Source organism: Lathamus discolor, chromosome 13 (assembly GCF_037157495.1).
Source record: "Lathamus discolor isolate bLatDis1 chromosome 13, bLatDis1.hap1, whole genome shotgun sequence".
NCBI classification, from domain to species: domain Eukaryota; kingdom Metazoa; phylum Chordata; class Aves; order Psittaciformes; family Psittacidae; genus Lathamus; species Lathamus discolor.
In genome coordinates, this window is record NC_088896.1 from 2,266,574 (window position 1) to 2,280,155 (window position 13,582).

General features: G+C 47.9%; 1 protein-coding gene across 5 annotated transcripts in view; it reads right to left on the reverse strand.

Moving 5' to 3' along the window:
• The window catches only part of MAP2K4 (mitogen-activated protein kinase kinase 4), a 75,766-nt gene that overhangs the window by 19,760 nt on the left and 42,424 nt on the right, over nt 1–13,582 (reverse strand). For all 5 annotated transcript variants that reach the window (XM_065693365.1, XM_065693364.1, XM_065693363.1 and 2 more), the window contains 2 exons: nt 13,221–13,395; nt 2,716–2,835 (listed from right to left, as the gene is read on the reverse strand). In XM_065693365.1, the coding sequence (XP_065549437.1) occupies nt 2,716–2,835; nt 13,221–13,395 (295 nt within the window). The remainder of the gene's footprint in view (nt 1–2,715; nt 2,836–13,220; nt 13,396–13,582) is intronic.

Genomic DNA, 13,582 nt, shown 5'->3' on the forward strand with positions numbered 1-13,582 from the left:
TGACCCAGCTTTCAGGGATGGGGCAGAAACAGCTTCTCTGGGCAATAATGAAGGTTTATCAAATTAGCACACTGCAAGGAGTGGCCAACCTTTTTATGCAAGTTGCATCTACACTAGTGAGAGGAAATGAGGAGTGTCATCGCCCTCACATAGAATCACAGAATAGTTAGGGTTGGAAAGGACCTTAAGATCATCTAGTTCCAACCCCCTTACCATCCTTGTGTAGCTCAGAAGACACTTTTCCTCTGGACTGGGGACTGATCACAGGGACAGATGCCTTGAGTAGTGCCAACACAGCCAGAGGTTTCTATAGAAATAGGCTGTTGTGCATCAATAGCAAAAAGAGCAACTACCTTGTATCAACTGACCACTGATACGTTCACAAACACACCAAGGTGAGCACTGTGCTACTGACACATCCATACCAGCCCTTCTCTCCTACCAGCAGAAGCTTCGCACAGGCCACTTCTCCTGCCTTCCCAGGCATGTTTTGCAACTTGCAATGAATTTGCCACGGAATAACTTTATCAACTATTGAGCTTGTTGGTTTAACTTGGCTTGCTACACTCACACTGTGTAGGAGTTCCGGCTGCTATCCCGAGGCAGACAAGGCTTTTTTTCCTCCTCCTCTCCAGAAGAGAGTGTCCCAATCACTGCAGATAACCTAGCAATCATCCTGTGTTCTCCACCTCCCGTCAAGTACTGCTTTGAGAGGTAACAAATGGACATGAGTAACCACATCCTCTTCAACACAGTATCTCTAATGACTGACGTGGAAAGCTCCATGTGCATCTGCAGGAGACAGGACTCTCACTGACACAGCATGGAGAAACCAACTGGCTCCATGAGGCCAGTGTGAACCTCATGAAACTCAACAAGGCCAAGCGCAAGCTCCTGAACCTGGATTGGGCACTCACCACTTTAAGGACTAGGGCATGAAGGGATTGAGAGCAGCCCTGAAAGAAGGACATGGGGATGCTGGTGGATGAAACACTGGACATGAGGTGGTAACGTGCGCCTGCAGCCCAAAAACCCAGCTGTGTGCTGGGCTGCATTAAAAGCAGTATAGCCAGCAGGTTAAGGGAGGTAAATCTTCTCCTCTACTCTGCTCTGGTGAGGCTCCTCCCTGCACTCTTGCATCCAGCTCTGGAGGCAACAAAAGTCGGATATGGACCTGTTGGAGTGGGTCCAGAGGAGGGACATAAAAATGATTCAAGGCTGGAGCATCTCTGCTATAAAGACAGGCTGAGAGACTTGGAGTCATTCAGCCTGGAGAAGAGAAGGCTCCAGGGAGACATTATTGCATTATAACTTAATTATAACATTATAACTTAAAGGGGGCCTGTAAAAAAGATGGGGAGAGACTTTTCACCAGAACCTGCAATGACAGGACAAGGAACAATAGCTTTAAACTGAAAGAGGGGAGAGGCAGCTTGGACATAAAATAAGACATCTTTTAGAATGAGGGTGCTGAGGCGCTGGCACAGGGTGCCCACAGAAGCTGTTGCTGCCCCATCCCTGGCAGTGTTAAAGGCCAGGTTGAACAGAGCCTTGGGCAACATGCTCTAGCGTGAGGCATTCCTGCCCATGGAAGGGGGTTAGAACTGGATGATCTTAAGGTCCTTTCCAACCCAAACCATCCTGTAATTCTGTGATCGAAGAAGCAAATGTGTTAAGATGCTGCCTGATGAGGGACAAGCAGGACCACAAGACCCTCGCTATCAGAAAATGCTTGCTGAACGTGTAAGAATACAGCTAAGGAGAAGTATCTGTGTAGTAGTTTTTGCCTATCCAAATCCAATTCTTCTTACTCACAGAGGCTGCCACAGTAACACGCCTGTTTGCAGTTACTTTCCTCACTGCAAGCTGAGATACTTGGCTGGCTTCGGAAGACCTTGAACAGGTTTTTCCCAAGTGGTTTAGTATTCCTACTCCGCAAACTGCCAGCATTCTAGAGCTTAGCTTTGCTGCTCTGCAGCAACAGCTCACTCACTAGAATGGCTGCCTGCCTTTCAGAACAGCCCATGGCAAGGAAATCCAGTGAGAGTCCCTGAGGACAGAGACAGCACACCTTGTTCAGGAGACACTCAGCTGCATACGACTGAAGGCTATGGCAAAGTATCACATGCACGTCTGCAAACAGATTCTGCAGGCCACTGCCAGGAACAGAAGACCCTGCTAGGAGTTTTGGGTCTGACCCAGCACGATTGTCCTTGTTTTCTCACGTATTTGCATGTACAAACCACTTTAAGGCAGATGCATGTCTTGGAGTCTCTGACACAGCCTCGATCTGTACATGTATCAGATAACCTTGTGGGGAGCTGCGACTACTACTACAGCAACCACCTTCATTACAGGGACAGAGGTCCTCCACATGCTCCCATCTCACAACCAATGCCATGAAGCACATCAGTCTGCATGGGAGAGCCACAGATGCCAGAGCTCATCACAAGAGAAGAAAAGCAAAAAAAGAGAGACTCAAATGCACAGAGACATAGCACATCCGTGCTACCCCGGCTGTTGTTAAGCAGCACCCAGACATCTTGGTCTCTTGGTTCAATACCCTTGATTAAAAGTGGAGACCTAAGAAACCTGACACAAATTAACTTTTTCCTCCTTATTGCAAGTTGGAAACTGCAAAGGGAAAAAAAAAAAAACCAACCCCAAGGTAAAACCCGAACTCTGCTATGAATGAAGCAAGTTTGGAGTGCCCACCTCTCTGAAGAGCGCGCCATAAAACTGAACAATATACGGGCAGTCACTGCTTCGCATTACTACATCAAGGTCCATCAGAAGCTGCTTCTGTTCCTTTTCATCCACTGTCGACCGAATTCTCTGAAAGAGGAAGAGTGGCAGAGACTTTATCACTTACATGCCATTACTGTATCCTCAGACCCACTCATGGAGAAACATGCCAGGGACCCCAAACCCAGGGCTGAGTAGGCAATCCCCAAGGCATGCTCACACATGCTCTATAGAGCATTAAGCTGTGTTCTCAACTAAGAAATGCAACTGAAAGCCCTTAAAGCCATTTAATTCAGTCTATAAAATCCCCAGTCCTCTCGTGAGCATCAACATTTTCAGATGAAATGTCAGAATGAAATTCAGGAGCGGAGCTTTCATGGAAAACTACAGCAAACCAACAGATTCAGCCTTTCATTTCCAAACCAATTCCCACACAGTTCTTGGCTATGTTGGATGGGGCTCGAAGGCTGGTTTGAAATTTAACCAAAGAACACTATGTTTAAAATCTCTAAGACAAAACACAGAAGATAAAAAGGTCTTAGAACCTACTACCCATGGAGGGCAGGGGGAAAAGGAACCATCACAGAACAAATGGAACACACTGCTCTGGTGATGCTAATGGTGGGCAACAGTCCTGTGAGCTCTTACCATAAAACTAACACCACTTTACCTCGTACTGGTCTAAGGAATATTTACACTATATAAAAGATATATATATATATAAAATACATATATATATATGCATGTATACACACACATACTATGTGTATATATGTGTATATATATGTATATACACAGTATACTTATATATACACTATATTTAAAGTCTCATTTGGGCTTGAAAGAACAATGCAAGTTTGAAACTAGAAAAACTACGTATTTAAACATGAAGCTTCTTAAATGAAGGATGGAGAAGACCATCCACAGTTTTCCATGTGGTTTTACAGACATATGTAACATCTTGCACTAATGAATGCATTCCCTGGATCACAAGGTGAGGAAATAAATGATCCTGAAGGTGTGACTCATGTTGAAAAAAAGCCCATTTTAATAAAAACCTTAAAATTTGGCAGAAAGTCCAAAGCAACAGAGGTAGCCTGGACTCTCCTTGAGGAGAAAAACTATTTGGCTATCCAAGAAAGAAAAGTTATTTAAGCTTGTGGGAAAAACCTGCAGGATACCAGCACCCGCTCCCACAAACTGCTGGTGGCATCAAGACCACACGCTTCAGCAAGCGCAAGGCTAAGAACATGAAGGTACTTTCAAGGCTGACCATTCATAGAGCATTATCCGAGAAACATGATTATGCACCTGGAGACTATTTTGTGATGACCCACATAAAATAAAGACAGTTTGGACACCGTAATTTTCCTTACCTTTGGAGTATCCTGATATTTTGGTATTTCACCACACGTTCTTAATGTTCTAGTAGCTCTAGTTTGGCCTAGAGCAGCAATTGTCGTGTTCATGCCCTTTTCCTCCCAGCAAATTCTAGGGAATACTCGGGAAAAGTGGCAAGAGACTTGCCCAGCACACCCCCAATTGCAGCACCCACACCTTGCTGTGTCATGGAGCAGGTGGGATTTCGTAGTAGTCCCAAACAGAGCAAGGAGATGGCTCAATGGACGAGTAATGCAACTAAAATGCTTCACCTCTAGGTCACTGGTTCAAGTCTGTTTCACAGAAGCTCAGGCATGTCACTGAAGAAAGCCTGGTGAATTCCATTGTCTCATGTCTATACCATATAAAGCTCTACAAATGCTAAGGGTGAGCAGATTGAAGGTCTCTTTCTAGGTGGCTCATCATCAGCCTTGGGTGAAATGAACATGCCACTGCTCTGACAAGGGATGCCAAAACCACCATGGAGAGACCTATAAGGAACAGTCTAGTCTCTCACTGAGCACTCTGAAAAGTTCACCTTTTGTGAGGAGCAATACCAAAAGGAACTTTTCTCCACGTAGTACCTCACATCTCCCTTCTGTGCCAACACCATGTCTGTCTCCAAAGAGCCTCTTTCCTGATCATCCAGCAAAGACTTCTCTGCACTCCCCTTGTATCTGCACAATCCTGTCACAGCCATCCCTACAACATGCTCTTCAAACTTCCCAACCTCCCCTGAAAGCATCTCCACCTCTGATGTTTCCTCCTCTGCTATTACCTCTCCAGCTCTAGAAAGCACATGAAATATATGTTGTAGGGAGGAGGAGATTTTAACAGCACCCCAGACCAACACTGAACCCAAAGATTTCTCCTTTTCCCAAGGGAAAAAAAGAAGGAAAAGAGGGAGCAAAAGAAACCGCAGGCAGAGGACCCAGAGGATGCACAGTAGGTTTGCTATAGCGTAAAGCATCCAGGCAGACATGGGAGCCAGAAAATACCTTGAGACACCAGCAGGGATTCCCCAACAAACACTGCTTCAGGGATATGCCTCATAATGGTACGAGGCAAGATTGGAAGGTCTCATACAAGAGTGCTGGAGACTGTTGAGTGGCAAATTCAAGAGGAGGGGAAACTCGGGAGCAGCATGCAGCACCACGCTGAGCTGAGGTGAGCCCAGGCTGGAAGAGATGCCTTTGTAACCATGGAGCCTGGTTACAATTCCCCAGGTAAGGAATGAGCGAAACAAGGAAGGAAGAGCAAAAGGTGACTGAAGTCAACAGCAGCCACTACCCAAAGAGCACAGGAGCCATAATGCCAATTTGCTATCTAACTCCAAGGCATACTGCAAGACACTGCAGCAGCTACCACAGACTCACTCCCCCAAGAACATGTGAGAAGGCAGGGAAGGAAGGCACAAGGTGAGGCAGCAGACTGAAGGCACCACGTAAGACAGGGATGGACAGATCTGACTTAGCTTCAGGTCTTACACCTGAAGAGCTTGGTCACTCTACTGCATGTAGTCACTGACATGGCCAAGCAAGCCACATCTGGAAAAAGTGGGGTCTGTAGTAGAAGCTTATGGAAAGTCTCTTTTTTAACAATTCCTTGGCCTCACACTTAAACTGCATCAAACCCTTCAGAGGAAAATTCTCCAGCCCTTTTAATACAAACACAAGTTAGGACAAAGCCTTCTGATAATAGGAATAAGAGCTCTGAAAGCTATGCTCTGGGCAACATCAACAGCAAAAGGATAGCCTGTGCTGTGGACTGGACCACTCTCAAACCAAAAACCAGAGTGCAGAAACCAGACCCAAAACAGAAGCCACATCACCCAGCCCCGGTACACACATGGAAAGATTCAGGTGCAGTGGGTAGGGACAAGTTAAAAACAAAAAGGAAAAGAAAAAGAAAGAAAAGGAAAATGGTATAAACACCAAACTAAAAACCAGCTCCTTGAGTTGCAAGACTCAAGGGGTTCCGGGCAACCTCATCTAGTTGAAGATGTCCCTGCTCACTGCAGCAGGGTTGGACCAGATGAGCTTTGGAGGTCCCCTCCAGCCCAAACCATTCTGTAATTCTATGACTCCAAGACAAGGCAGCGCTGTCCTGTGCACAGGGCTCACACACGTCCTCAGCAGGACGCACAGCCCAGCCCTGAACAGTGCTCCCAGGGGATGGCCAGGACCGTGGACACCAAACCAGCAGGAAAAGGGGGCTTATCCACTTGCTGCTGAGGGAGAGAATATTTACCTACTGCTCCGAAACACATTTCCTACTGACAGAAGTTATGTCAGGTCTCCACCTTCCCACCTCTTCTAGTAAGGTTCTTGCTCTCTCCCCATTTCCTTTTAGCCCTTACTCATTCGCTGCCTCCCCAGTGGGCTACCAGCAGGGTTTGGAGCACTGGTTCCCCAACTCTCAGCCAGCTACCCAGCCAGGTAAGTGAAACAAAGTTCTGCTCAGTAAACCAGAAGGAGTCAACTTGGGAAAGGGTGAAGAACGGAAATGATGATTTGCAATCAAGCCAGCTTGCAAAAAGTCCCAAGACGTCAGAAGTCAGGTGGGAAATCAAAAGGACAATGGAATTTACCCCTTGACTGAGCTAAATACACTGAGGTGTCATTTTGGTGGGCTTTTCTGGGCCACCAAGCACCCAGGTAAGGATGGAGAGATTACGGAGGTGTAAACAGATGTTAAAATGTCTGCTCTCGGGGGTATCTGATACTTAGAGCAACCTATCCCAGCTGTGAGACTGCCACCAGAGAAAACCTGTGAAAGCCAAAGACATAACATCTGGTTTAAAGCTGTGGATGAAAGAGAGAGGAAGCACTGACTGCAAGGCAAAGTTACATGAAAGAGGCACTGTGCTCTGAACAAGGAATAGCTCCACAGCTTATTGGCTTCTCCAGGAAGAACAGGGATCTTCTGTGGGCACCTCAGGGGTTTGAATTTTATGGATATTTAAGCAGTGTCTTGGCCAGCTTCCCTGATCATTCCTAAATGATACTGAAACTGCTGCTGGTTTTCTTAGGACGAGTTTGGAGCAGAAGTGGAAGCCCACCTGTAGTCGGGTCAAAAATACTGCTAGTCTAAGCAGAAAACAAGAAACCAGCAATGGTATCTAAGGACACTGGCTGGAACTGGAGACCAGACTCCAATAATGCAGAACAGTACTAAATCAGCTAGGCTGATTTATACAATTCATGAAATCATGGAATAGTTTGGGTTGGAAGGGACCTTAAAGATCATCTAGTTCCAACCTGCCATAGGCAGGGACACCTAGGAATACATATTGGAAGATACGGGGGCACATTAGAAGATACAGAAAATTCTGGTATACAGCAGAAAATCACTACAACTTTTGGGTTCAAGCAAAACCAAACACAAGGATTGTGGACAAAAACATCCTCTCTCCAGCTGGCTTAATGTCCTGTTCCTGACCAAAAATGAATGGAAAGGAGGTGCAAGATGTTTCCATGAGGCCATGGCAAGAAGCCTGAAGGTCAACCAATGCACAAAGCAGTCTATTTGTCTCTTGATAGTGTATGTTCCAGACAGTTGAACTGGCTGAAAAGAAACTGGCAGAAGCTGCTAATGCTGAAGCCCAAATGTCAGAGGCATCCTTGCTGCAGGGCAGGAAGGGGCTGCCTGGCCCTGGAGGCTGACGGGGAGCAGAGCAGGAGGTGGTCAGGACATCACTGCCATGCTCAAGCTCCTGCCCTGCTTTAAATACTTATTTAGCTTGGGGACTCTTCAAATAAGAAGCTTTCCTGGCCTTCAAGAGGCCTTTTTAAGTACCCTGGCTAATAAAACCCTCACCTGGTATCACACGCAGTGCTAAAGTCCTGCTCACTCCCCAGCTTTCGTTCCAGCTTGGGGTTTTTATTCATTTCTGCTTTTATGGAAAAACCAAGTATGTCAAAGAGCTTTCAAAGTTTTTTTTTCATGTGTGCATGAACTATCCCCAGTGCCAGAGGGAAAGCTCAGCACAGAAAGAAACCCCCCAGGAAAACCATTTCATCCCAGTAAAATGAGGCTTCTCATTCCTCTGATGTGCCCAAGATACATCAGAGCAATGAGATCTGTTCCTCAACTTGGTGGCACCCTCATGAAACAAGATGTACAAACCCCTGGAGCAGCTGGGACTACAAGAGGTGCTGATGCTGGAGGGCAAATGCAAAAGGGGGATGGAGAACTGCAAAGAGCCTTTGGAATAAACCCAGGAGTGAACAGCATAGGAGCAGATCCTGAGAAGGGACCAGGTCTCCCTGCAGAGTGAAGCGGCTCAGGACATCATTCACAAGTCACTTATAAACGCCCACAGACTGGGCAAAAGCAGACTAAAGAGGAAAAGAAGAAACCAGAAGCCAAGTGAAAGGACACTGCGTGGAACTGGAAGCTGGACCAGGCAATATTACAGAAAGCTGGTACTTGTGCTGTAGGCAAATGCCAGGCAGGGCAGGGACTTCTTCAAGGAGGTGCCCAGAAGAGAAATGTGCCAAGGGGGTGAGGAGCTGATGTACAAACTGGCCGTGCAGTTGTGGGTTTGCAGATACAGAGCTTGTGTTGGACAACTTTGGGCTGTTCCCTTCCCCAACTGGAAGAGTCTTGACCTCATACCAATGAATCCTCAAGAGAACCAAGAGGGTTTTTGCAGTGAGAGGAACACCACAATGCAAGCTGACTGAGAGCAAGCAGGGGCTTTGTATCTCTAGGAAGATCTGAGAGAGGAAGGGGCCTAATGAATAAGGGGATTGTCTTTTAGGAAGAATTGCAAAAGTCAATATAACAGTTCAGGGGCAGAAATGAGAAAGGTGTGAGTATAAACCCTGAGTTGGCTTCCTCTTTCCTTTAGCCTTTCCTCTGCTTCCTGATAGCTCCGGGTAGAGGCTATGGCAAAAAGGGTGCGGGATACAAAAGCATCATGCCAGAGACTAACTGTGCCTCCCACACCAACCTGCTGCAGCCAGCAGCCTCACAAGCTGTTCCTGCAGCCACCCCGGCCTGTTCCTACAGAGGCACGTAATGTATTTTTGTTACATAAATAGACATTCAGAGAGGTACAGCGTGACAAAGCCTGAAAGAGAGGTGGAAGCAGGACAAAAGAGAGGGAGAAGCAGGACAAGATCTCATCAGCCGAGCCTCTCCTCAAAAATGCTCCACCAGATGAAGCTTTGCTGCAGTGGTTTCATGACAGGGACACAACAAAACTCATCCTCCTCCTTTGCCCATTCTCCCCCTTTGCTGCTGGGATGGAGAACAGCTGAAAGGTTTGACTCACGCAGCAGCCCTGCCCCTGCAAGCAGCCAGACACCCTTCGAAGGGTGCCAGGATCCATCTGTTGGCTGGTGAGGCCAAAACACATGAAAGGAAAAAGCGAAACTGGTGTCTCCACCTGCATGTGTCAGGTTATTTATGTTACAGATATTATCCTGAATGACATTCAGCACCCAGGAGATTTTCTCATGCAGTGGTAAGAACTACTGACTGGAAGCACACAGCAAAACGTCTCTGTTCGGGTAGCAGGAGCTGGTGCTCTGCAGCACGGTGCCACAGCAGAGGGAAAGCAGAAGGCTGAGCTAAACCATGCTTCAGGGAACCAAAGGTTGTTCCTTGTGCAAAGGCAGGTGGAGGGAGGGGATCCTGCCCCTCTGCTGCGCTCTGGGGAAATCCCCCTGCAGCCCTGGTGCAGCTGTAGGGCAACAGCACAAGAGGGACGTGGAGCTGCTGGAGCGAGTCCAGAGGAGGCCACGGGGATGCTGCGAGGGCTGGAGCAGCTCTGCTCTGGAGCCAGGCTGAGAGAGCTGGGCTGGGGCAGCCTGGACAAGAGAAGGCTCCTGAAGGGGAGACCTGAGAGCAGCTCCAGTGCCTGAAGGGGCTGCAGGAACCTGGAGAGGGGCTTGGGACAAGGGCCTGTAGGGACAGGCCAAGGGGAATGGCTTGAACCTGCCCAAGGGGAGACTGAGCTGAGCTCTTAGGCAGAAGCTCTTCCCTGTGAGGGTGCTGAGGCGCTGGCACAGGGTGCCCAGAGAAGCTGTGGCTGCCCCATCCCTGGCAGTGCTCAAGGCCGGGTTGGACACAGGGGCTTGGAGCAAGCTGCTCCAGTGGAAGGGGTCCCTGCCTGTGGCAGGGGTTGGAATGGGATGAGCCTTAAGATCCCTTCAACACAGACCATTCTATGACTCCACGGATTTCACACTGCACACTCATAAAACAAGGAAGATTTGAATCTGTCCACAGCAGAAGGGTCTGACAAGCCACAAGGGATGCAGCCTGTTCCTGGGCATGGTAGCTCCGAACAGGACATGGCGCTTCCAAGAAGCAGGGTGGAGAAGACGGAGCAGGAGCTGGGGGAGACCCCTGTACCCATTTTCTCTGCATCTGATCAGCAGCTTCTGGTGCCATCTCTGTTTCACTCATCAGTGCAGAACAGCAAACAACTCTTGGCTTGTGGCCTCCATGAAGCTATTCTGTACTGTTGGATGGCCTTCCATGGATGACTTGCCTGCTGCGGTGATGCTGCTCCTGGGGGAGCACAGGAGAGGGACAGCAGCATCACCAAATAACCAGAGGCACTGGCTCCCCAGCCCAGTTAACTGCAGGGCAGCATTCCTGATGCCCTGCACACAACATGGTGCTACACCATGGAACTGCATCAGGTGTTGAGATCATACTAAAGACCTCAAATCACCAGACTGACATGTTTGGTTCTCAAAGCACCACTCCACTTCTAAACCTTCCCAACAGAAGCGCATTATGCTGAATGAGAAGAAAACAAGTTCAGTTCCTGCCTGTAGAGCAAGGAGAGACCACGGAGAGTAGCTGGCTCCCCAGAAGCCAGGCTGGGAGCTGGGGCTTCAGACAGCAACAGCTCTGCAAGTTGTCAGGACACCACAGGCTTGGGGGACACAGAGTGAGCAGGAGGCGACAGCCCCAAACACGGAAGGCCCATAGGGCAGATTTAGACAGCAGGAGCACAGAAATTAATGCACAACCTCAGCTGCCCCCAAAGCAACAGCAACCTGAGAAAGAAAAGACTTCGCAGTTCAGAATGAACTAATCGCTAGTCCAAGCTCAGCCCTGGCCTGAAACCTCACCTCAAGTAACTGAAGCATCCAAGCTGTGGAATAGCTGCTGCTGCACTGGGTCTCACTTGCTGTTCCACTCACAGGTCTCCCTTTGATGAGCTTCATGTTTTATCCCTACTGGGACAAACAGAACAGTCCTTTGCCACTGACATTCTGGAAATGATGCAATTGCTGGGACCCTAAACTTCCCTCTCTTGCAGGCCTCACCATGCCTGCCCAAGGCTCAGAGAGTGGCACCAGCCCAGCCCACAGCTTTGGCATTTCGAAGTTCAGACACTGTAAACCTCTTGGATTTTATCTGTTCACAAGTGGGGCCCCAGGTTCATCACCCCCATGAGGCTCAGGCCACCCCTCTTCCCTTGGGAAACCCAGCCCAAGGTGCTGTGCAACGTCACCTCCAATTGTGTACTTCAAGAACACAGCACTGGTGCCTTCTGCCTCCCAGATGAGAGCTCTACCCACATCACAGACCACCCATACTGACCAGATTATCCCATGACGCTGATCATCCCTTCTGCAAACAGAGTCTGGGACAACACAGTGTCTGTGCTAGCAGATGCATCTCCTTCTTGATGCTATTAGCTAAGCCAGCACAGCATTCTTCTCACCACAGTGGTACATGCTGCAGAGCTTTGAACCAAGCCATCCAGCTGTATACATCTTTTTCCTACCCATGGCTACCATGATCATTGTAGCAAAACTACAGTCAACCAGGTCCCATACCCTGGGCTTGAGAAGCTGGGGGTACCCAGACATCTTTTCATCATCAGTTTTCAACCTGTGATCTACAAACTCCAAGTTCCACCAAAGGCAACTAAGAAAAACAAGCCTTTAGCTGTAGACAGCCGCTAGCTCCACTGGAGACCTTTAGGGATTCAAACCCAGGTTGAAACACCACTGCATGGTGATCCAAAATGCTCAGAGAACTGGCCAGTGAGCCCACTGCTGAGAGGATGTACTGGAGAAAGTCAAAGGGTGGTGGTTACTCCAGTAACATGACACACTAGAAACAAGTACAAACCATATTCACAGCAGCTGGAGCTGGGGCTCAGACAATTCTACTTGGCATGTGAGGCCAGCAGGAGAGAACGTTTCCAGGTCAGAACAGGGAAGACTCCAAAGAAGACAGAGAGTTGGAAAACAGAGCAACACGGACTCCTACGTAACTCACTTCCACTCTTTCATGGAAGCACTTACAGTTAATACCATCCACAGAGTTAAGATTGACTTTATTAGCTACCAGCCAGCAGCAAGCAAAGGACAAGAGAGAGGGAAGGGAGACTGGCTGCTGCCCATCTTGCCGAGCTTGATAGACAAGCAGCTCCTCCAAGATGCCCAGTGCGCACCACTACGCGGCATGCCAAGGATTCCACCTGGGAAATGAGGTTACAACATTGCTTCTGGTTTCAAGGGGAGATTTTGGGGAGCACAGGGTAGAAAACTGGCAGTCCAGAAAACTGCTACACTTGCCATCTCCAGAGCAGGCCCAGCATGGAAAGCGCAAAGCAAAGACACTCCATTGTATATCAGCAAGAGCAGAACACTCCCTAGAAGATGCCCACTCCATTGCAGCTCCTCCTGGTGAGGCTACGCCATGGCACATGCTTACATGAAAAGCAAATTTTAAGTCTCTGCCTTATATCCCAAAGGCCACCATGGAGCTATTAGATGTCAGCCTGTACTGTCATCAACCTAGGGTGTATCTGAACCAGTGACCCAGAGGTGAAAGGCCCATGCCCCGTTATCAGTCTCCAGAGACATGTGATCCCCTCAGAACAGCAGGTTCCTGATAGACATTTTCAAAAGGGCACAAGCAATTATGAGAGCTTCACAAATCACTTGACAATATGCCCATTACACAATGTATTTTCAGCAAATAGCAGCCTTTACACTGGAAATAAATAGAAAAAGAGCAGTAGATAGGTGCTAGATGGATGAACATTAATTCTCCATCATATTTCATCCCTAATGGATTGAAGTACAAATGTAAGTATGGGCATCACCTACTTTAACTGCCATAATTTGCCCACTTGGTTTGTGGACCATTTTGTTGACAGAACCATAAGCTCCTCGTCCAATTTCTCCAAGGTCTTTCAAGTCCTCTGCTGTAAAATCCCAATGTTGTTCAGGGGAAATCTTCAATTTTCCTGATGATTCAATGCTGTGTGTTCTCAGTCTCTCTCTGTCAAAAATATTGGGAAGCAATTTTTCCACATTTTAAATAGTCTGTAAATGTCTCTTTTCAGCACTTGATTAAACATTAGAAGAGAGGGGTTCACAAAAGCTACAGCAACAATCGGACTCCACGAAGGATTTGGTTGGGGTGGGGAGGTGGAGGGGTGAGGGGAAAATGTTCAATCAAAAATGAC